This window comes from Agelaius tricolor, unplaced genomic scaffold (genome assembly GCF_023055355.1).
Source record: "Agelaius tricolor isolate 1412-34295 unplaced genomic scaffold, bAgeTri1.0.p SCAF_13, whole genome shotgun sequence".
Classification (NCBI taxonomy): Eukaryota; Metazoa; Chordata; class Aves; order Passeriformes; family Icteridae; genus Agelaius; species Agelaius tricolor.
This window is the reverse complement of record NW_027269273.1, coordinates 12745469-12770456: the sequence shown is the minus strand read 5'-3', so window position 1 is coordinate 12770456 and position 24988 is coordinate 12745469. Positions and strand designations below refer to the sequence as shown.

Here is a 24988-nt window from a genome sequence, read left to right as displayed (position 1 = left end):
TATATTGCAAAATATATGTGAAAAAAAATAATGGGCCTCTGAAAACCTGCTGGATGTAATTGCATCCAGGGATACAGATGATGTCTGAATCATTGCAAGGTACAATGGTTTCTGTGGTATTTCTAAATGAAATTAGAGGTCTCTTGTTTACAGTTTGTTTGTGGTGCACTCGGTTCAGTAGAACAGTGTATGGATCCAATACTAATGCAGAATAAATATGTGCTACAGCCTGATGCTATTTTGAAGATGTTTTTATATCCCTAGTTTTATTTCTGCATTACCATCATTTCCAGTTGTATCTGGCTTGATTTAAGCTGAGAGAGCTTTGTATTAGTAACATATGGAAGTTATTATTGTTTACATTTGTTCAGCAGATGTGTGAGCTTTTTATATGCCTAACTCCTTATCAGTTGGATGAAGTGATGCATAACTCTGCAGTATTCAAGTATTCAGGCTGGATGAGAACAAGCACTGACTGTCAGTGCATGTAAAGTCCAGGAGTGACAGTTGCAGTATTTCAGTCTGTGTGAGCATCACTTTGTGCCCTCCTTGCAAATCAGTGATTTGTGATCACATTTGCAAGAAGTGAAATTGGAAGGGAAGCACTGCAAACAGGTAGAGAGGCCATTGCACAGTGACCTGGTGAGGTGAGATCAGCTGAAGAAACCAGCATCAAGGGGCAGTTGAGCCCTACTAACTAAATGTAAATGCCTTCAGTGCCAGGGTGGGAAATGATCAGGTCTGTCATAGTCATTGTACTGAAAAAAAAGTGTATGTTTCCCTTCTCCCTCACTTCTCAGCTTTCCCATCTGTCATATTTAAAATACTTAAAACACTTTCAGTATTTTTTTAAACTATCATTTTCTGTACCAAAAGTATCATGCTGGCCTGTTTAGAAAGGGGGAGCCAAAAAGGCTCTGCAAGAGGGGTTTTGTGTAACCTGAGGAAAAGTGTGCAAGCCATTGACAAATTTTTGTGTTTTCTCTCAACAAGAAAACATGTTTAAAGGCTTTTTAAGTGTGTGATTTCATCTAAAGGGTTTTTTTTCCTCCTTTGAATATCATCTGTGAGCTGATGGAATTACAACTGAGAGCACCAGATAGGAACTTAAATAAAATTTGGCAAGCAGAGCTTCCTTAAGTGTTCATCTTAAACTGGGCCTTGTCTACAGCAAACCTGTTTTACTTTCAAAAAGCAGTAAATTTTGTGATTGAATATAAACAATAGGCCATATTTTTGGTGGCTGTGTCCTTGGCTCCAGTGAAGTAAAACTGTATTTATTTACACCAGATGAGGATCTGCCTTTTTCCACATTTATTTTTAATGCTTCTTTACTTCTTAGAGAATGAAACCTTTGTTTCTTTGGAAGCACATCTATTAAGAAAACACCAGTGCCAAAATTATTTAACTGTGTCTGCGTCTTCTCTCATGTGCCTTCCTTTGCAGTGGCCTTGAGTCTCTACTTCCCCAGGAAGGAGTACCTGGAGAATGTCTACATTGACGAGCCGGCGGGAACGCCGCTCCTGCGCATCCATGCCTTGAGGGATTCACGTGAGGAAGTGGCCCACTTTCATCTGTGCCACAATCTCATAGTTCCTCGAGCAAGACCACAAGAAAATAATTGGTTCCAAATCAGAGAAGAAACGGGACTTCTCTACCTCAGCAAAAGCCTGGATAGAGAGGACTTTAACATGCTGTGTAAGTATGAGAAAACCAGCCTTTCTTCTTGAGGTGTCTGTTCTTAAAGAAAAATACATTCAGACAATGAGATCTCTCCATTGGAAGATGAGCATCAAATTTGAAAATCTGACCTTTTAAAATGAGGAACCAGACCCAGTGAAATCCACAGCAGTATGCCAAAGCAGATGCTGACCTGGGACAGATCCTGTTGCTCAAATAGGCAACTCCAGTAGGGTGGGACACTTGCATTACTGGAAATATTTTTTCTGCGTTTCACAGCTGTATAGGTCACAGCTTTACACTGAAATTTGCAGTTTGTTCATCTGCTGATGAAAGTTAGACCAGTTCCATTGTGTTAGGGATTCCAAGACAAATGCTCTGAGAGTGGTTCAGATTCTTAAGTAAATGGTCCTTGAATTCTGGTGACTTGGATTCACAAATTACGATTGCATGTAACACCAAAGAGCTCTTAGAAGAAATGGTTAATTGTACCTCTCTCCCTCACTTGAGATTTGGTTTTGTTAGGGAAGCTTACTGTTGAACTAAAACAATTCATTATCTCAGGGTTTTTTTTCTCTTCTTTTATGCTCTAGCACTAAATTGGTTTTGGTGATTGTGATCTATGAGGAAATTAGTTATCATTAGATGGTGGAGGAGGAAATGGATGAGGAGTTAATGGCATACCACTGTGATCAGTTGCAGAAATTTTACTGTTGAAGAGAGTCTGTAGTAACTGTCTTCAGTTTGTAAGATCCATATATCAACACTACCTTCAGAACTTAGGTGCCTTGATGTTGAAATTTTTAACTTCAGACACTTAATGCTTTATTTTTGAAGTGCTGAGCGTTTGATATTTCATCCATTTTTGGTACTTGGCATTCATGTATATCAAATATTTGTGCTGAACAAAGGAGGAACAGCTACTTAACACCCGAGAGCCTTGTTTTGTTCATACAGATCAAAGTGACCTAGAACTTCTTTTCAAGTGAGTTAGATCTATTACAGAGATATTACTGTGCTGTCTGTAGTCAAGGGAATCAAAACAAGGCTTGAGGATGTATTAGTGGATGCCACACGTTGGTTTTAACTTTGATTTTATCTTTTTTCCACCTCTTCATATTTGAAAACGATGAAGCAATCTGTTCTCTGAACCTGGACAATTTGGTCCATACTGTTGGAATGCTGTAACTGAAATGCTAGTCCTGATATGGATTTTTCCTGAGTATCTGTTGCCATCTCATGCATTATTTTTCCTGTTCTGCTCTAGTCTCTTCAAAAAGCAGTCCTATCAATGAGTTGATTACTGCCAGTGATGTGTTTTTATGTCAGTGTCTTACAGACAGAATGCTGATACTGGTTTTGAGATACTATAATGCAAAATTGATGCCAAGCCCTGTAGTTTTAGGCTTATTTGGATTATTAAGGTCTAAGGTCTTCCCACCAGCATCTGGCATATTGAAGAGTTGCTTTGCCATATAATAGGATTTATGGAATAATGGACTAGGGTAGAATATAAGGAAAAGAAATGTTGGCTTGTCTTCTGTAAAATATTTCTTATGATGATTTCTTCCTCCTGAAGCTGTAGGAAATTGGATGCCATTGTCCAAGGTGATGCTGTATGTCTTCCTTTCATCCCACCCTTTCCAAGAGAAGGAATGTGACTCTGCTGCACGCACCACAGTTTTCCTCTCTTTGATCAATGCTACTGCACCAGCTTGCAGTTCCCTGACAGCAAGGCAGCTTTGCTTCACAGAAATGGATCTCTCCTTTCACATCAAGGAGAATAAACCACCTGGTACATTTCATCAGCTCCGGTTACCCTCAGTTCATCATCTGTGTCAGAATCTCAGCATTTCCTACAAATTGCTTGCAGGTAAAACTGGATCTGAGCTGCTCAGATACTAGCAATAGATTCAAACAGCTGCACTGTTAAAAGAGCTCTTTTGTAGTAGGCCATTTAGATTTGATTCTATAAAGGAAGTTCCTTTACAAACCTAAACTGAGCCTGAAGATTTTGCCTTTGAGATACATAGAGGAAATGGGAAGGAGGACTATCCCCTTCCCTAAAGAAAAGATCAGTTTTAGAATTTTATATCTCTGCTAAAAATAGACTGAGAATAATCCTGAGCTTTAAATTGTGCTGCTTCTAAACTGTAGAATCTTCCCATATATTCTGTGCTTTCTCCCTACTCTAATATAACCACAAAACTTCCTTCTCTTTCACTTCTGAATCTTTTACTGTGTAGTTATGCTGTCCAAATGGATTTACTGAACTGCAGAAAAGCATTAAAGCCATCAGAGCCCTGCACAGTAAGTGATTGTGGCTGTGTGTGTTTGGCAGGGGAAGGAGTTCCCTTTCGGTACAACGAGAACACCACCAGCGTGCGGGTGACGCAGCGCCTGGATCGGGAGGAGAGGGAGAGATACGAGCTCATTGCCAAGTGCACAGTCAGAGAGGGGCTCAGGGAAATGCAGGTGGAGGTGCCTTTCCTGGTGAACGTGTTAGATGAAGATGACTCTCCTCCCTTCCTTCCCAATGGCACTGATACTGCAGATGCCGTCGTGGAGTTCAACAGGAAAGAGGTAATGTTGGTAATGTTCTCCTTTACCTAGTCCCTGAAGTATGAGCACAGCAGTGGGAGGCAGAACTCCTGGTAAGCATCATGTTCTGCCTGGATAATGGATCTTGGCAACAAGCCCATCACCATACCATGCTCTGCAGATCTGTGATTGTAAAATGCTGTTTGTAGGATTCCTTTGCCCCAAGTTATGTCTTACTCAGATCCCAAAGAAAGAGGAGTTTGGGTTAGTAATGAAAGAGATTTGAGCAGTTTCCAAGGTTGGGATGGACATTTGCTGAGTCTGTGGTCAAGATCACTGTGGGTCTCTCCATACAGCACTGCTCTATTTGTTACAGGGTTACTTCTCCCAGGGGATTAAAATTGTGTTGTTAGAGCAAGTGTTACATGCGTGCCTGTCCCATACATGCAAATGTGTGTAATGTATCAGGAGTATGTTCAGAAAATTTACCAGGATGCTGTAGAAGTAGTGGCTGACTTCTGCAGACAAACCACTGCACCTGTGAAGTTAATGGCGAGCTCCAGGATCTTGTTTTAATGGTTTTAATTTTTCCCTTGCTATGCCAAGCTGATCTTTCAAGAGATCTGAATCCCTGGGAGTCTTTGGTGCCCCTTGCTTCAGTAGAAAAGTACACATGTGAGCTCTTCGGAGGAGCAATGACCCTTTTTAAGTCAATGGTATAGAGAAGACTTTTTGTGGGGGGGCATAAATGATGTGTGTTTCATGAGAGAATTTCTGTTTCCTAACAACAAGATCTCTTGGTAGTCAATTTTTCCTTCAAAGTACATTTTTATTGTATTTGCATCTGGAAGGGATAAAGACTGATTTTAGGAGTTTGCTGCCATCTCCTGACTAGAACAAGTCTTGACAAGACACTTATGAATACATTTGCCTGGGTTTCAGTGAAAGTTGTGAGGTGTTACTTGACCAGTATTTCAGTCTCCAAACCAGTTATCAGAAGAAGAAACTTCAGTTCCTTCAGCAGTGCCATTTATTGTTTCCTACCAGGGCACTGTTCTTTCCACGCTGACTGTGTACGATGCAGACACCACACCTATTTATCCCATTGAAAGCAGCAGAAAGAAATACACAGGAACCATCATTACTGACGATCCCTGGATAAGTGAAACATTTCGTGTAGAGCACATCTTTGATGAAATCCACTTCAGCCCAAATGGCAGCCAAGTGAGGGGAACTCGGCATGAGTACAGTAAGGACTCTTTCTTCAAATAAAGGAGAAGTTGCTTTTTAGTAGATGACCAATAATTCTTGAATTTTTCTGAGCATTTTGTAAGTATTGAGCCAAAGAAAGCTGAGAAATTTCATGTAAATAAAACACTGAGTTTTAAATATGTACTGAAAAAATGGAGCTTGTGCATCTCTGCAGTAGGGAGTGTATGGGATGATGATGTATAAACTGATAAGCGAGAGGTTTTGATTGTAGGATTCTTGACTTGGTAGGTAGAAGGGAAGAAGGCCTCCTAAACATCTTGAATGACAGAGAGCTTAAGAACATATTTCATATTTAAGTTGCCTTCTGTTTCCTATTAGGAAAGTTGGATGTGTATAATTAAATTTGGTACATCTATTTTTGTTGGGCTTGCAATATTAAAAGATTCATTTGCAGATCATGTGGGTTGCTAATAGATGAATCTTTTCCTTCACAGAACTGGTACTGAATAAAAGCATTTCAGTCACAGAGCATCGTTCCTTCCAGCTGGATGTTTTGGTGAATGACACAGAATTCCATGGCCCAGAAAGATCGGTGATGCTCCATTTCAATGTCTCCATCCTCCCTGTCAGCATTCAGTTTTCAAACATAACTTACCAGTTCACAGTGAACAGAAATGCTGAACGTTTTGCACAAGTAAGAACCATATTAATTATACATCCCCTTTCTGATGGAGCTTATGAGCTGGATCACTGGGGCCAGATGTGTTACAGCCCTCGTTGGTTTTAACTGTTTTAAGCAGAGTCACTGAAAAATGTGATTATCATTGTGATTGTTGCTGGATGTAGGAGGTAGCAGGTAGGCTGGGCACTACCTCTCCCACCATGTAATAACAGAGGAGGAGCCACACATGGAAGTACTGATGGAGAGAAATAACATGTTGTGGACAGGAGGACTTGAAACCGTGAGTGGCTTAGGCATGAATAACTGCAACAATGTCAAGGGCAAAAAAACCAAATTAGTCTAGCTATTGGAGTCTCGGTATATTAATGGCTCTTCTTTAGGTAATGGCTAGTTAGTAATTAATGTGTTTCCTAATTTAACCCTTGTTTTAGCCTAATCACCACCATTGCCATTAATAATGCTTTCCAGAGACACTTTCTAGTAGGTTGACATTAGTCAGGTGAAAATTACAATGTAATTCCTATGAAACATGTACATTAATAAGGCACTAGTTCAATGCAATTAATATTATGAAAGTGAATATTAAAAACATCAGTGATGAACCCTTTTGTATCTGGAAGGGTTGGAAAGCATGCCTTGTAATATTGTAGCAGAGAGGAGGACTGAGATTAAAATACGGTCATCCCAATTGCAGAGAAAACCAATTCATTAGGAGAATTTTAAGGAAGAATTAAGTTTCATTAATCTTTAAGCCTCTGGCTGATTTTAAAAAGAAAGAAAAAGGTAAGTTAGATATATTGCATGTTATTATATCTAATCTGATGAAATGTGTTGCTGCTTGATAGCTCTTCAGAGTACAGAACAGGCTTTACTCTGACAAGGGACATTTTGTCCGTAGTCTGCACTGAATATCCTAAATAAGAAAAAGGTACCAAGTGTGCTCATGTGGGTGCCTCACTACAAAAGCTACTCCTTTAGGATATTTCATGATGCCTTGTGGCTGCAGTTTTTCAATTTGCAGTCAGTTAGAAACTTCAGAGGATAGTCTGTTCTTTTTGTGCGGATCAAATTATATCTGATGTTAGGTTTGAGGCTTTTGTAGCACCAGGCTGTGAAAGCTTTACCCTTGCCTGTTGCCTGGTGATGGGGTGAAACCTGGGTTTCCCCCTAAAAGAAATAATAGCACAGGTATGTAAGATACTCATAGTCTAGCTCTTGCATCTAAACCCTTGTGTCTGTGTCACGGCGTGACTGCAATTGAAACAAATGTGGACACTTATCTGTTAGGTGTGTATGAATTTAGATTAATGAATTGGTTGGGTTGTTTTCTGTGCATGTTTTTATATATAGGTTTATGCATACAATATTATTGTGAATGAATGAGTTCCAGATTAAATTTGGACAGCCATGGTTATCTCTGCATACCCTAGATGACTTGAACACTTCAGTTTTAAAATCTGAGAGTATGTGGATTTTTTTAGTTTTAGGGTGCAAAGCAAAAAAGCCAGTTGAATTTTAAAGCTACTGGTGTGGAATATTGTCATGAGAGTCAAACATCTGAAAAGGAATTTTAGGATCTTTGAAAACAGTGGCATTTCACACTAATTGTGCAGTTTCACTGGGTGGCAGTAGTAGCAGGGGAAACTGTTCCTGGCAAGAGCTCCAAGTTTCTGGGAGGAGATCTTTTTCTTTGTGCTGCCTAAACACAAATTCACAAAGAGATTTTGTTCTGATTCTTGAGCAGCGAAGTGCAAAACTCATCCTGGCTCTGGAGGTGGTGTTCTCAGTTAGTTAAAGTGTCATCCACTTACTTGTGAAACTGGATTTGAATTTACAGTGTGCTCAGCTTGGAGCACAAGTCAGTGTAAGCAGCTTAGTCCCCAGCACTTCACATTATTAAGGTTGGCTGCATAATTAGCCTTGATGTGCCAGAGTAGTCAGGGAAAGTACTGGGCCAAATCAATATGAAGGCTGAACTGTCTCCTGCCCTAAGGAAAACACAGGAGCGTGAAGAAATTATTAACTGCTGGGCTGATGCCATTTGTCTATTTGAGCAGCTAAATGAATTGAATAACAGAAGCACAGCCTGACAGTGCAGGCTTGCCCAGTGGCATTTAACTTATCAAAGGACTTAAAGCTCTATTGACATTTACTGAGACAAATGATGAATAACATTGGCTGAGATTTTTAGAGAGGTTATATTTGTCCAAATGTTCCTGGAATTCAGTGAAGAGGAACAGTATCATTATCCAGACTTTATTAAACATTGGAACTTGAAAGATGGATTTTTCTGTTCTTATTTCTAATAATGGTATTTCTATGTTAACTATTGAGAGTCCTGCAAATTTGTAGGTTCCTCCCCTGTAAGCTGATGTTAAACCTGACTACCCTTTACCCTGATTACTTGTTTTGTCACCTTTTTGAGAAGGGGGAAGTAGCTGCTTTTACTTTTTTCTTCTGGAGTTGTGCTCTGCTGCACCTGAGAGCTGAACTGGCTCCAGAACTTGTGGAGCAGAGCAAAGTTATGAGGTTGGGCTTTCCTCAGCGGAATCAGGAAAAAAGAGAGAGTCTATTTTTCTCATAGAAATTTCTTGAGGGAGGCCTTTATAGCTTCTTCTCTGATTATATGGAGAAAGCAAAACTGGCCAGTGTTCTATTCTAAGGAATAAACTGGCTGATCTGCTCTTCAGATTTTATGGGGTCATCTGAATTTACAGGGTCTTCTCCAACCCCACTGAAGGAAATTGTTGTGATGACAAAGGTGTCTGGAAAGAGCAGTTCTGACAGAGTAGGCAGAAAGGGCAGTTCAGTGTGGTCTGTGCAGAGGTTAATGCCAGGATCATCAGTGTGTTCTCCTCCTGCAAGGAGCACCATCTGAGCAGTAGCAGAGCACTGCCAGTTGCAGTGCGGCACCAAAGCTGTGCTGACGTGCTTCTGGAAGGGACATGTCTAGACCTTGTGTCTAGACAGAGTTTGTGAACAGTGGAAATCTTGTCTTCTTCCTGCCAGTCCCAGCATGTTGTGCAGAGGAGACGGCCAGAAAGAAATGTCCTTGCTTTTGATGGCTTTTATAGTCTTTCTGTGTTATCCTGCCACCTAAAATCCCAACAGGAATGGTGCCAAATGACCCATCAGTGATGTGAATGGGAATAAGTTAGATGAAGTGGGATTATCCTATAACAAAGTATGCTTCTAGAACTGCAAAGGCTTCTTCTCTGACCTTAAATAGTCCAGGTTCATGGGAAGAGGTCTTAGTACACAAAAACGTCTTTGTTTTATAACATTCTTTAATAAGAATGCTGGAACCAAGATCTACAGATATGCTTTTACCAGCAGTGGTGTTTCTTGAAAACATTTCTTAACTGCAGCATTTGAAAATAATCCATCACCAAGTTCCTTTCAATAACACCCCACCCTTCACATTGTGGTTTTCCCTGCAAAGAAAGCCAATGCCTCTGGGCCTGATGGAATTCCCACTCTTGTAAATGGAAAAACCAAAGTGAGCTTTGGATCAGTTCCTGTAGGAGCTGGACAGGAGATGGGGCTTTACATTCCTGTGCTTCTTAGATGATGTGTTTTAGACTGAGGAGTGTTCTAGCCTAGATACTCTGGCACACAGAAGTTCAAATATGGCAAACCAGCATATTTTCATTTTTAGATTAAAATGTTTTAAAATTGCAAATGGGAAACAATGCGGTTCTTGTTCCTTTTAAGGCCTTCAGAGAGCTCTTCTGGCCAGAAACTTTTTGACTGTAATATAAAATTATGTAATAGCAATTTCTGTGTTATTTGAAGAGTGTCTCAGCTTTGTTCATGCTGAGCTCTTTGATTTCTCAAGGATGACAGAAGTTTTTTCAATGGTCAACCTGGGACAGAACAGAGATTGAACTTAGAATTTCCCAAATCTTAGGGTCTTGTTCCCACTGAACACTGCTGCCCATCAGCCGTAGTCACCAAATACCACTGAGTCTGTGTCAAGGCTTTTTGCATTTTCACTGCTAGTCTGAAGACAACAGTTAATGCTTTAAGTCTTGTTTTTACTGAGAATAAATCACATTTCAAGCATTTACATATTGCATTTGTAGGAAAATAACTAATCTAGAAACCCCAAATAAACACTGAATTTGGCAAAGGTATAGTATGCTCCATTTTATTTCAGATATTTTTGAGAAGCACAAAGTATTTTTAGTGTAGAGTTTTGTTCCTGTCTGTGATTTCTTTGTTGGTGTTGGAGCCTAGGTGGGAAAGATCTGCATTGAAAACTGCATGAAATTCCGTGGTGTAAACATCACCTACAAGTTGCTGTCCCCCAACTCGAGCTGCTATCCTGTCGGCATTCTGCAAGGCCGAGAGGACAAATTTGGGAGCCTCTTTGTGAACGATTCCTCTGTGCTGCGCAGACCTGAGTGCAAGGAAATACAGTACACTGTGCAGGCTACTGACAAGCAGAGCAGGAAACACACCAAAACCCTCCTCACTGTTGTCCTGGAAGGGACTCGTAAGTACCCCTGTCAGAACTATTGATTTATTAGCAAGTGTTGCTGGGGTGAGGTGATGCATTAGCAGGGTGATCTGTAAAATGGTGGCATTAACGATGAAACCGAGTCTGAGCTACAAGATAATGGATCACAGAGTTTGGATTTTGAATTTTGAATTTTGATTTGTGCCTTCCTGTAGTAGCTATTTATTTGAGGAACTAATGCACAGAGAGGTGAGATATTATATGCAATTCATAATGTTCATGATGACCTTTGATTAAGAAGAATCTTTAGTTTGTGTGTGTCTGTGTGACCTTTATTTTGTATTTCACGTATTCCTGTGGAAGAAGAAAAAGGGTCTATAGAGGGGTGTGTGTATCTATCTATTTGAAGAAAGAACTATACGGCCTAAGTATGTTTGTTCACTGAGTTCATTAATTTTTTCTCCTTCCTTCTCTCTACAATTTTTAAAATAGTTTTCTTAGTATTCGTGTAGCAATCACACTGAATTCAAGTTCTTAAGGGCAGTGTGATGACCCACCCTTACGGGGAAGGAAGTTAAAAATATCCTGTAACACCCACAGAGGAGGATTTCACTGGAAACATACTCATTTCTCTGCAAACTATATTGCATTTTATGCAAAACCATACAAATGTACCTGATCAACACCTCTGTTACGTTTTATCAGTTCAGAACTCCTATGACAAGAGCAAATGGGTTGAAGAAAAAGAAACACAAACATGCAGTGGACTTTTCTTTTTGTACAAGCTTCGTATTGTCTGAAAACATACATTTCTAGCTGGTGCTCTTTGGGTTACTACTGTGTTAGCCCAAGAACTAAATATTTCCCCCTAATAAAACATTGTGTATGAAGCTGTAGGTATTTGTGCTCTCCATTCTTCTGTTATCAGTATGCTTGCGTATATCTATAGTTCTAGGCAGTGACAGTGTGCTGTCAAGCAGACATAACCACGCCTTCATGATCTTGCTGTTCATCTTTTATTTCATGGAGAAGGAGCACCTGGGCTTTTCTTTAATTGTTCTCTAAGTTAACTGATAATTGGGTCAGTCAGTTTTCAGTCTTTCACTGCTTTGTTCATCTGTCTTTCCTTCCTATCTATCCCTAAAACCAGATTTCCTCTTCTGAGCTGACCTGCTTATGTGCTCATTTCCCTTGTCCTGAATTTTTCCCAACAGTTTTAAAAAAAGAAGAGGACTGCCCTGACTCTTGTGCTATAAGTAAGCACCGTGCTGAATGTGAAGAGTGTGGTGGCCTGGGAGTGCTAACAGGAAGATGCCAGTGGAGACAAGGGAGTGGGAAAGGTACATTTATGTTGTGTGAAGTCAAACTTCTGTTTGGTTGTAATCGTGCCTTTGAGTTCCATAGATACAAACTGATTTATTCTGGCTGGAAAACATGGTATGGTGAACTACACAGAAGCTGGGGCTAAAAAAAAAAAAATAATCATAATACCCATATGAAGTATGCACTAAAAAGGAAAATGAGGTGAAGTTGGAAGGGCCATTCTTCATCTTGTCCCTGGTGATGCTGAACATGATACATAAACCAGCAGGAAGTGAACTGAGCTTGCAGCAGTGTGACTGGAGCAGGTGCTGAGCAGGTGCACCCAGCAGACAGTGAGCACAAAGCAGTGTCTCTTCCTGTGCTCTGGAGCACAGATCTGACTGGTGATAGCACTCGACTCTTCCAGAACAATGATTGTGTGCCGGTGCTTGATCCCTTCAAACTGCACAGGTGTCATACGTTCTCTGCAACCACTTGTAACCCTCTCATTCAAGTGGGTGAAATTGTGTAGAGAAATCCTCAGATGTGAAAGCTGCTCTTCAGTCTCAGAGTGGTCAGCCAGCTCTTTTTCAAGCAATATTCACAGTAACTGCAAGTGACATGACCAGAGGGCTCTCAAAAGTAGAAAAGATAACAAAAAATGGTTTCCTCATTTGCTTTTATTTGTTCTCTTGCCTGTTCCTTTAGCAGGTGTTTGTAGTCATAGATGTTCATTTTAAAAGGTACCATAACCTGTGGTTTGGAGTGCTGGTGTGCCCTGAGAAGATACAATGAATTTTCCTTCCTTGTGGTATTAGTGCAGCTGTTTCTCTGTTAACAGGGATCACCACAAACTACTCCACGTGCACCCCAAGCATCAAGACTTGTCCAGATGGAATCTGTGATGTGGTGGAGGGCAGAGACCCGGCTGTGTGTCCCCAAGACTGCACAAGTAGGGAATGTTTCAGGATGGGCTTTTCTGTTACACCTCTGATTGCTTCTCAAATGTCACTTTGCCGAGCACAGATACTTTTACAAGCTCAGCATCTCTGCATTGTCACACTTGTATTTGAATCATACAATCGAGTTAAGGTTATGGGGATTAATCTCAACCTTTTTTGAGCCAGGCAGGTGGCACCCATTGGCTGACTGATGGAAGGATAAGGTGTTCTCAGCAGTTCCCATTCTGCTGCCTGTTCATTCACAGGTGGTGATTTTCAGTGGAGGTACTTGCTGAAGAGGTTCAGGTTCTAGGCACATTAATGCCCCACTTCCTAGCTCAAGTACAGTATGACAGGAACCAGTCTATTTGAGCTCCTGGGTAAATGAGTGAGAAGAGACGAATTTCTGTTTAAAATAAATGTGTTTACAAAGGATCATCTGGGGAAATGTTGCTGCCCTTTTTTGACAGGTGGCCATCAGAATGATGCAATGCCTTACCTATTTGAAGATCCAGGCAGATACTCATATGAGCAGAATTTATGAAGGAAGAATTCGAATGCATTTGTGTTGGATCTTTTTACTTGACCATATATTTCTACACTCCACTCATATACCTGTGAATACTTGCAAGTTCACAACTCACTCTGAAGATATACAGGGTAGAAAAAACAGTGTAATTCTCTTGAGCAATTTCCATCTTCTGAGAGATGATAATTTTTAAGTGGGTCTTTTTATCTGACAGTCTAATTCAGGAATAAAGACACGTGTTTCTTGAATGCTGCTTCTGACTCTGACATCATATATTTCAAGTTGAGATTTTAAAATGGAGTCTTAGAGGAACTAGCATTTTCTTAAAGCCTGGAACTTAATGTTCTTCCATAAAATTGATTACTAAAGAGGCTTCTTAGTATTTCTTACATGCAAGAATGGATTGTGTATTGTAAATTAGTGTTATCCGAAAGATAATTATTTCATCAGAGTGTATAAAAACAATGCCTTAAGTGGGAGAAATGCGTGAAGGAAATGCAAGTAACTTCTGTAATCATCTGAGAAGAATTCTTTATTGGTAATAATTGCAGTAGCTTGTCATTTTGAAAGTGGAATTTGTGCCAGGGGCTGCGGTACTAAAATATGTACAACATATGCAGCATCAAATGTTTTGCTCAAAAGAAATATTGTCTTTCTGGATAATAAGCAGGCGAGTAAGACAAGTTTTCAGGATGTTATGCAAGCCCTTTTAACGCCTAAGCTGAATAATTGTGTACATGACTTGACACAATTGAGAACCTGGGCTGATGCCCAAAAGCAGTGTACTAGCAGACAAAAAAATGAGTGTGTTCCGGGGGCACAGAGCTGCTGGAGTACCATTTTATCAGCTTTTACTGGCAGGGGACATTCCTTTGGAAATGGCAAACAATAAATAGGCCAAGATGTGTTAAGATCAAGGATATTCTTTAGGTTGTGAAAATACTTATTTCTGTAATTCATTTGTCATTATGATGGCTATGTCCTTGAGTCCCAAAATTGCTTTCTCACAGTAACACTATGAATATTACATTCAAGGGCACTAGCTGAAGCAGCTGGTGCTGTGGCTGTGCCTATCACTTAGAGGCAACCTAACTGCATTCTTAGCAAGAGATTTTCATGTAGTAAGCAACTGCTCAAGAACAGGTTAGGTAGGACTGGCTCATTCCCTGCTTCCATCTACTTCCAGGTTTTCAAAGATAGGCATGTATAGATAAATGCATACAATTTTCTGTGGAAGATGGAAACTTTATTTCATCACCTCTTCATGACGGAGGAAGTTGACTGGGGAGAGGCAGGGAGGATAATGAGGAATTTTTGGGAACACCAGTGCTTTTAGGTGTCAGCTCAGAGGGCAGTGACTCAGCAGAGTCTCATCCAAAATTAACCACCTGAGCTGCCTGTAAAATGCTCTTTGTGATAAAGGCAGCTTAGAGATAAAAATGTCCCTGCTAATAGTAATTTTTATAACATATACAGAAAAAAATTATTTACTTGGAAATGCAGTTGCTGTTACTCTGCGTGAAGAACTACTTGAAATCAAGAGTACGAGTTTCTGCAATTCTTTTACTAATATTAAATAATGCATTTTTAGATAGTGCAATTCATTTTTTTATCACTTGCACTAGACATTTACTCTTAGTGCTTTGACTAGACTGTCCTGTGGCATTTTGCAGAGGTGGTTAAGTGTTGTTATCTCCGTGTGACAGTGGAACCAATGATACCTAGAACTGACTTTTCCAAGGTGTGGGGAAATTGGCATCAGAAGCAGGAACAGAACTCAGTAACAGCTAATGAGGACTAATGTTTAAACAGTGCAAGGTCCTCCCATTTCAGCATCTCAGAAATTTCAGAATTTAGAGTCTTCCATCTCCCTCAGGAGTTCGTGTCATTATCCCTGCACTGTGCTCCCTGGTTCAATTTCACATTCATACTGGGGTAAACCCATGGAAAACTGAGTCTTTTCTTTTCCCTTTACCTACATGTGAGAATCTTAGCCTGTTGTCTGTATTTGATTAGGTGGAAACATTATTGGTGGCCATGGGAAAGGTATTGGAAATCTTGGAATTAAGTCAGGACATGGGATTTGTTACTGCTTCCCAAGACAGAACTGTTACTGTGAGAAAGATGATATCAAAGGTAAGTCTAGCTGCTGTTCTGATAGTAATCTTTTTCTGTGTATACATCATCAGTTCTATATGTTCACACATCACTGTGTGTACATATAGAACTGTCTACACTTGCAGCCATGTTAATAGACCATATCTTTGGTCAGAGACTGCTAATACAAAACTAGTGAGGAACTGGCACCATGACATCCACTATGGAGCCTGAAAATTTCCAGAATGTGTTATTTATAGGCATGGCTAAGGATTCATTTTTATTCATTACTACTTGACAAACAAGTTGGTCATCCTTTGATTTCCAGCCACATTTCCATTTCAGTGAGGCTTACCTGATATTTGCAGAGGCAGCTAGGAGAATTAGAATGATTTCTATTACTTTCAAGTAATTCCAGCTTCCTGATAATTTCTGAAAAATCTCAGCTTCAAAATGTCAGAGATAACCATCACCCATGGTGTCAGGAGGAGTGCATTATTTTTTTCCTTGACCTTTCTGTGCAGTTGTTTGAAACAGATAACGGATATTTTAAATCATTTTTATTTTGGCTAATAATAAACATAGCATGAAATAGTTTGCGTCTTGAAAACTGAATTATTATGCAGAAGAAAGAGACCGCAAGGAAAGTTCTAAGAAGCTCTTCTTGGTCCACAGAGCAACTGTGTGATGACATGTGCAAGACTGTGATCACAGGGGCAGTGGTGCTGTGCTTTGTCATCTCCGTGCTGGTTTCTTTCTACTGCATCCACCGGTACCACAAGAACTCCCCGAAGGCGCCCATCGCCTCCGCCGAGATGACGTTCCGGCGCCCCGCGCAGTCCTACCCCATCAGCTACTCCTCCAGCAACGTCCGCCGCCCTTCCCTGGACTCCATGGAAAACCAGGTGGCTGTGGACACCTTCAAAATACCTGTAAGCCTGATGCCTTTTTGCATGCTCTGTTTTGGTGTCGGCCTTGTTTGTGCGTGCAGATGATGTTACAGGAATGCAGTCCATTCATGGAGGCACCCATTACCTTCAAACAGCACCATTGGAAATCACGTGCACTGAAGATACTTCATGAGTAATTGGATAAACATTTTAATTTGCTGTATAAGGCCAGTACGTTCTTCCTTTTTATTATGCTTTAATACATTATAACATTTTAGGTTAATTTAAGCCAGTGGTTTTTACTGATGTAACTGTATCTTACAGTACTGTAGTTTTACTTTTAACATTGTCCAGTTAAGCACTAACAATCAGCAGCAGGTTTGTACTGTCTGTGATGTGCCAAAGTACTACAAGGCTAAGTTTCAAACATTACAGAAAAAACCCTCCTGAGATCTCTTCCTGATCTCTGATATACACATTGTAGATATCAGTTGGTGTGGGAGTTTTGCCCACATTTAAGGACTTTTGCCCAGTCATGCTGTCATACCTTTACTCTACTTTTTCCTGCTTTCAATCACCCACTACCCAGGATTTCGGTGGGATGGGGTGTTTTCAGGAGCCAGCATGGTAGAGAAACACTGCTGCTTTATATGGCAGCATCAGATCTATTTGAGTGTTAGATAGTGAGGTTTTCACAGACCTTGTGCTCTGTTTGCTTTAATTTCTTGTCTGGTTTGTACATTTGTCATAATTTTTCAACATTAGAGGTTATTAGCACAAATTTTATAAGAGGATAATTGTTGTCTCTGATCAATTCTTAAGGGGAAACCTTATTCTGTGAGTAAAACTTCTCCATGAAAGTCACATGTTCAAAGTTATTCTGAAGGCAAGCATTTATCCTGTATCACTTCATTTTTCATTTGTACCCAATTTCCCAGACCTGTAAATATAATCCATTATCCATAGACTACCTGTACAGCCTGTTTTGAAGGTTTTCAGGTAAGGGAAAATGCATTTGCAAAATACCTTGATACCCAGAAGCTTTTATAAGAACTCACTGATAAAAAGAGCAGCCAAAGACTGCACACTGAAGTGCACCTATTCCTGGGAATAGCCTCTCCTTTCCTTGCTTCATCTCACAGGGTTTCTTTTCTCTCCTGCAGGAGGATCCAAAGTGGGAATTCCCTCGGAAGAACCTAGTTCTGGGCAAGACTCTTGGAGAGGGAGAATTCGGAAAGGTCGTCAAGGCGACAGCATTCCGACTTAAGGGAAGGGCTGGCTACACCACTGTGGCAGTGAAAATGCTGAAAGGTACCTTCCCACTGGGGCTTTTGAAATAATCTGCAAACTATTTGTGGTAACCTCTGCACAGATTTGAAGAGGGGCTTGTGTGAAAGCAAAAGGTCAGCTAAAAACCCAGCATTGCCACAGCTTCTCTTTCTTCCAGCATTCTGATGCATTCTGACAGTCACAATCTGCAGATTTGTGACTTTAGCAGTTAGCATCACATTGATCCAAGTAAGTAATTCTAAATCATGATCTGCAAGGAGCCTCTGTCTTAACATAGCAAATATATTCAATTCTGTTTGGCATTGATGGGAATATTGCAAGGGTTTGTTAAAGCTTTCCGATTCTTTTCCTCTATCCAGTTTCCTTGGACAAAGCTTTTTAAATAAATCATATGAAGAGACAGAACAGACCTGTTAACTTACTCTCCTGATTTAGAATTCTGTCTAGCTTTATGCTTTCTGATCTGCTTTTCAATCACTAGGAGCTCTATCAAAATGGCTTGACTAACCCAGTGCTGTCTCCTGCTGTCTTCAGTTTACCCTAAGACTTTAAACCTGTGGGGAACAAAGTATGCCTAGATAATGTTAAGATGATAATATGAGACCTTGCACTGAACCATTCACTGCTGCTTGGGAGTAAAAGCACGTCATTACAGGAAAATGTTATTCTTCTTATTGCCATTTCTGTTACATTCACAGCACATTTGCCACTCCTTGAGAGGAAAGATGGTGCATATCCTACCTCTTTACCTAAGAAGTAAATGCATTATGCAGTGAATGCCTTCATTGCAAGAGGTGCAAGTCACATGGAGGAAGTTTAGGAACTAGGATTTTTCAGAAGTGAAGATTATTTAACTATTACTTGTAATACTCAAGTAATGACCTGGATTGTATTACATTGTCAATACAATAGTCATTAGTTCATGTCATGTTTATTTGTGCACTTAGTGACACTGCTGTTTCTAGCACATTTCATCAACATGTGACTGAGTTCAGATTCTAAGACAAAGTGGTAAAAATGTTGCTTTTACTTGCAGATGGTTTGACATTCAGTTTTTCCCTGTCTATTATGAAGGACAGAATTGACTAAATTGACAATGTGAAGGAGTAAAGCTTTATTTTAAGCACCTTATTTTAATAAATTGATCTGACATATACAGTAATACTTCAAGCTCTAATGAATCCCTCTGTAATGTAAATTAAATTGCAGATAGTCACCTGAAATTCCATTTTCCAGCTTGACTGTGGAGAGCATTTGTCATTCTGCAAGTATTTGTGTACTGTTATTGGCTTAACTTTACTGTTCACACATGACAATTGAAGCATAAGGACCAGTGCATTAGCTTCAGTGGCCTTTGCAATGCTGCCAGGAAGGACAAAGGGCAGTTCTTTTGGATCAGGCCAGCACCACCCATTCTTGCCCTGTACCAGATGCAGAGCAGATCATTTGTCCAAGTGTTTGGGGCTGTTGTACACTGAGTGATCTTTAAAGAGCAGTGCTAGGCACACCAGAATGTTATTGCCTCTTATTGCATGAAAGAGATCTCCTGCCTGAGCTGGGTAGAGGGGCACAATCTGGGTAAGAACAGACCAGGGCAGGACTCTCCCTTCTGTGACAGCTTGGTGTTAGGTACTGTGGAGGGAATAGGGAGCAGTGGGCTGAGCCAAAATAGTCTTGGAGCTATGGAGGGAGGTTTAAAGGAACAGATGGGTAATTTTTTTTCAGCCCATTATTACCACTTTTCTCATATTAATTAAATTTGACCTCCTACCTGATATGAATGCCCTCATTACAATAAAATTAAAGGGGAAAACACCAACCAATACATAAATACAAATATTCACAGTTTGTTAAAATGAGTGGCCTAAAGCTTTAGAGCTAAATGTCTCCATCTTGAAGTTAGTTTTTTTTGGTAGACAAACAGGCATGGTACATGGTTAACTTTGCTCTGTTCTGTTTGTTCACATCACACAGCTCCACAGCTACAAAAATAGGACTTTTCTAACAGGCATTAAGTTGACATTCTTGATTTTTGTTTTACATAAATATGTTGTTTTTGTAGTCTTTACTAGTAGTGAGAGACCAGCTGATACTGTTCTCCTTGCAGTAGAAGATTCTCTACTCAGAGTGCAGATTCTGACTACAAGATAATATAAGGCAGATACAAACGTGTAGTTCTGATACAAACATAACAGTAGAGCAGACTAATTGGTTTTATAAGGAGGGCAAACTGGTCACACATGAATAGGCAAATAAATCCTTTGGTGCTCACAGCCTTTATGAAAAAAGCACACAGTTCAGTAGCAAAGAGCAGAAGCCAAACTTGTTTTTATTATCCTTAAATCAGGATGAACACATCCTTGTCAATGCCCAATAATGACACTTGAGGAACTGTCCAGGCTGGTTCTGTGTGTCAGAGAAATTAAGGATGAGGAAGAAGGTTTATCTCTGACCTATAGTGTCTATGTGACTAGGGATCTCCTTCAAGCCCCAGTGCACTCAAAGAGGAAGCTTTTCAGTCTGAAGAATCCTGCAAAAAGGCAAAGCACTTGAAAGGCAAAGAAAGCCTGTTGGGACCATATGTTGCCACATGATTCTCACTGACATCAGTGAAGTCTGCATACGTGTCCCACAGTAAAATCAGTTTGTACTGTACATTTAGCTTCTGAACTCTAAATCTGGATGCATGCTACAAGAGTAAGCCAGTAGATTAGTGGATTTTCACTCTATTGGAAAATTTATTTAGGAGAAGGAGTGAGTGAGTCTGTTTTTGTTTGATCAGCATGACAGCTTGGCTTTCATATGCTTCTGAAGCTTTTATTGCACTGATTCACCCTAAGAAGTTGCTTTAGAACACCAGCAAAGGTCTGTAATAATTTCATGGCATCTTTAAGACATTACAGACTCTGCTCCTGATTCCTGCCTGACCTCCTTGTTCTGCAGTCATTACTATCAGGGCACAGCAATGCCTAAGAGCAGGCTGCTACCAAGCCACAGCAGCAGCAGTCACATTCACTTGGTTCTGATGGGAATGGCTGCAGGACACCAGAGATGGGGAAGTTTCTCTCCTGTGGGGAAATGCAGAGTTTTCCAACCTCTTGCTAACTCTGGGAGAGATGGCAGATCTCATATTTCAGACTTTACATAGAGATCTCTTGAGTGATGCTTTCCTAACCAAAACTGTGTGTTTGGTCACTTTGTGCAGAAAATGCTTCCCAGAGTGAGCTGCGAGATCTCCTGTCAGAGTTCAACCTTCTGAAACAAGTCAACCATCCTCATGTCATCAAACTTTATGGAGCCTGCAGTCAAGATGGTAAATACTAAAAGCTTGTTACTAAGATGAAACCATTCAGAAAGGAAATAAAATGCAGTTTGTTGCTGGATTTCAACAACTACTTGATAATTGTTGAGCATCCTTTAAATTTGCTGTTGGCTGAAAAAAAAGAGGGATATATTAAAAAACAATACTTGAAAGAAAAGGGAAATACTAATTCAGTATAACTAAACATTCTTCCTGGGGTTTTCCTCAGTGCACATTTTGATTGTGAAGCTATTTTAAATTAACAAGTCTCCTACAAATTCTCTTCCCATCAATACATATTTTTATATTATGTTAATAATCAGTGTTTTCAAATATGAGTTATATTTCAAGTTTAATTGAGTTTTCATTACTGTTGTTATTATTTATCCTAAAAAATGTAAATAGACAACTACAGTCATATATAGATGAAGATAGCTGAATAGTTCGGTTGATTTTCAGTTTTCTTCCACTGTCTCAAAATGGTTCTCTCCCTCTGGTTATGAAATTTTTTCTAAAAGCCACAGTCATCAACAAGGGGTAAAATCTGCAGACACATGTATTATAAATTGTCAATGAAGCAAATTTAGTTGTGCATAGGAATTGCTCATTTTAAGTGAAGTGGCATGGCAACATTCTCTTCCTTTTGCATCTGCAGTTGTGCAGCCTAAAATCACAGCATGGGTTCTGCAACCTTCTTTGCCCACCCAGTTCTGTTGGAAATGTCACTTTTTAGTTGTAGACAGAGAAGGTAATTCAGGAGTGAGTCATCTCTGAGTCTTAGTAAGGTAATGAGCCAGTGGGGTGGGTTAGTTTTTTTTCATTTCAGTACAATGTATTTTTCATCCCAAAGGAAGTGAAATGTTACTGAGTCACAGGCTTTTAATAAATATCAAGTTAATTCATTAGTGTATGAGGTAGGAGGGCTTTGATACAGCACAGAAATGTATTTATCATTAGGTAGGTATTACTGAGTAAGTATTATTCATGTGGGTAATGGGGAGGAGAAATTAGTGGATTGTAATGGCAGAATGTTTCCAAGTGCTATCAAAAGGCACCTTAAACACAGTGCTGGAATTAGCAGATTATTTGAGCTCAGTATCACAAGCTCAAGAAGTTTATTTTAATTTTAAAGTTTTCTGAGTTAGGCTGTTTCAGAGATCTAATTTGTCTGAAGGTTGTCTGGTTTTTTGGTCTCAGATTATCTAGATGAGAGATTATAGGCAAGAGCCAGCATTCTGCTTTGATTCAGGCTGAAACTCTTTTTTTTTTTGCATTGTGGATCTAAGAAGAAACATTCTTATTTCATGGCTGACTCAGTGCTTTTTACATAAAGGGCAGAGGTGTCTGGAGCTCTGACTGTTCAAAACAATGTGCTGATTAGAAGAGACTTGTTTGAAAAAGACTCCTAAAGTGGTTATTTGTGAATTGTTTAGTGACCTGGGTGTTTGTTTATTTCAGGCCCACTGTATTTAATTGTGGAATACGCCAAATACGGCTCCTTGCGCAGTTTCCTCAGGGAAAGTCGAAAAGTGGGCCCGAGCTACGTGGGCAGTGATGGCAACAGGAATTCCAGTTATTTGGATAACCCTGACGAGAGAGCCTTGACCATGGGAGACCTGATCTCGTTTGCATGGCAGATATCCCGAGGGATGCAGTACCTCGCAGAAATGAAGGTAGGGCAGCCAGGGGTCATCTCAGCGTGTGATAGATGTGGAGCAAGCAGCTGGTTCCTCCACAAGAAGCATCAACTCTCCTGTTGTTTCCTTCCAAAAGCTTGTGCATCGGGATTTAGCAGCCAGGAACGTCTTGGTGGCAGAAGGGCGCAAAATGAAGATCTCTGATTTTGGCCTCTCACGTGATGTATATGAAGAAGATTCCTATGTAAAGAGGAGCAAGGTACAGTGTGTGTTAAAAGCAGTAATGGAAATTGTTGCCTGATCAAGGAAGTTAATTTATACTGTGGCACTTGAGAATGGATGAAAAGGAGAATGGCTATTTTTATTAACTTAAGATAATTATTTTAAGGAAATAAAAATGACAATGAAGTAAAAGCATGAGCTTAACCAGTGGGATACAAATACATGTATATATATAAATATGTAAAATATGTATCATCTTTAAGTAACTATTACCTCTTCACTCCTCATTTGTCCAGTCATCTCCTTCCACGCCTTATTTATCCAGTTCCTCATCAAACTACATGAAAACACAAACAAAAAACGCCATCTTCATATAAACTAAAAATACCAAAGAGCTGGAAAATACATAGACAATTTATATCAAGTTCCACACAACTTCCACAAGTCAGTCCTGGGCGAGACTGTGATATTCATGAGCACAGCTTCCCACTGACTGTGTCAAATGAGCAGTGGTGGTTCAGTTCCCTCTAGGGCTTAATATGAAGGAGCTGCCAACAGAATTTTTTTTGCGTGTGAAAATTTTAAAATTTTATGAGAAGATTTCCATAAATACTGTGAATTTTTAGTTTAGCTTTCTCTGTTTTTAAGGGCCAGTTTGTGTGAGTGTTGCATAAGTCAGAATGAGTTGTGAAGGAAAAAAAACTTCTAGAAGGCATGGTTTTATATAAAAGGGCATTGCCATGTTCATTTAGCTGTCTTCTGATGGGTGTGTTTTTACAATGATTTGTACCAGTTGCTCTGTGTTTTAAGAGTAATGCATTTACATAAAGGCAGTTTGCCAGTTTAGTTTTGTTTGGGGCATGAGGTAGTGAGTGGATACTTGCTCTTTACTTCTGAGACACTCATCAGTGTAGTATTATTCAGAGCCTAACAAGCATCTGTCTGCTTGGATGAGGAGACAGGAGAAAGAAGAATTTGAGAAGGAAGAGGAAGTTTCAAATCCTACTGAAATACTATATATATGGATTTCATGAGTATGAGAAGTAAGGCATATGAATGCTAATCATACTGTGATGGTTATGAAACATCTTGGAAATTTTGCATACCTAGACTTTCATGAATATTTGGGGTGGATTAGTGAGATTTTCTCAGTGAATTTCTGCCAGTGAAAAATGACAACCTGTAGATTCCATTTAGAAACTAGTAACCAAATATGACTGTCCAGGTTCAGTTCTGAAACCAAAGATATCTGTCACATCCAGGTGCTTCTATTTATGCATCATCCCTCGTGTAAATGAGATAGTTCTTCCTCTTTAATCATCATTCCTCATCATTTTTGCATCTGCACATTTTCAGAGCACTTTGTTAAGAGAAGACTTGAGTTTATCTGACTTAAACTGGTGACTACCTGCAAAAAGCCACACCAGTTTATTACACATAATTAGATTGCTGAAATGTGTAAAAAGACATGAACTAGTTTTTTTTAAAAGCACTTAAAATTATTATTCTCACTGTTTTTCTTATGAAATGTCAAATCATAACTGCATTGGCAAGTGCTGTAGGATGGACAGACTGTGTTTTACTATTTTGAAGATGAATACCTTGTTTTTTCACTTGGAAACTTATTTTTCTGACCATTACTGCTTTTTTGCCTCCTAGGGTCGCATCCCTGTGAAATGGATGGCCATAGAGTCACTGTTTGACCATATCTACACAACACAAAGTGATGTGTAAGTGTAAACTCTTGAATACTTTCTGGTTTGTGTGCTTATTTATGGAGCTAGGGGAGGGAGCACAACAAGGTGTGTAGGAGCCAAAGCCATTACTCTTGCAAAGAAACATGAAAAAGTCTGGACTGCACCATCAACTGGCAGTGATGCCCAAGATTTTTGCTGTTGAATGAAATTTGAATAAAATACTATTACTCCAGTCAGCTCAGTCCAGTTTCAGTGCCAAGATACAAGCTTATTTTCATGATGAGGGAAACAGAGACCCTGAAGATGGATATGCTGGAATCTCCACCTGATGAAGAGGAGGCAAAGCAACCACAGCTAAACTATCCCCATGTCTGATAAGCATGGGCCAGGCAGAAGAGTATTTGTAGACATTTTTAATTCAGGATCAGATACTTTTCATTTCTTTCTCTCTGGGGTGAACAATGCTTGTGCCTAGTCACCAGGCAGCCTCTAAAGCTAAAGATTA

At 39.8% G+C, this 24988-nt stretch overlaps 1 protein-coding gene across 7 annotated transcripts in view; it reads left to right on the top strand.

Moving 5' to 3' along the window:
• RET (ret proto-oncogene) overlaps positions 1–24988 on the top strand; it is an 83250-nt gene that overhangs the window by 41895 nt on the left and 16367 nt on the right. For all 7 annotated transcript variants that reach the window (XM_071438764.1, XM_071438766.1, XM_071438768.1 and 4 more), the window contains 15 exons: positions 1447–1698; positions 3260–3553; positions 4022–4263; positions 5269–5470; positions 5928–6127; positions 10355–10613; positions 11792–11917; positions 12721–12831; positions 15366–15485; positions 16122–16378; positions 17500–17647; positions 20832–20939; positions 22386–22600; positions 22701–22823; positions 24446–24516. In XM_071438764.1, the coding sequence (XP_071294865.1) occupies positions 1447–1698; positions 3260–3553; positions 4022–4263; positions 5269–5470; positions 5928–6127; positions 10355–10613; positions 11792–11917; positions 12721–12831; positions 15366–15485; positions 16122–16378; positions 17500–17647; positions 20832–20939; positions 22386–22600; positions 22701–22823; positions 24446–24516 (2728 nt within the window). The remainder of the gene's footprint in view (positions 1–1446; positions 1699–3259; positions 3554–4021; positions 4264–5268; positions 5471–5927; positions 6128–10354; positions 10614–11791; positions 11918–12720; positions 12832–15365; positions 15486–16121; positions 16379–17499; positions 17648–20831; positions 20940–22385; positions 22601–22700; positions 22824–24445; positions 24517–24988) is intronic.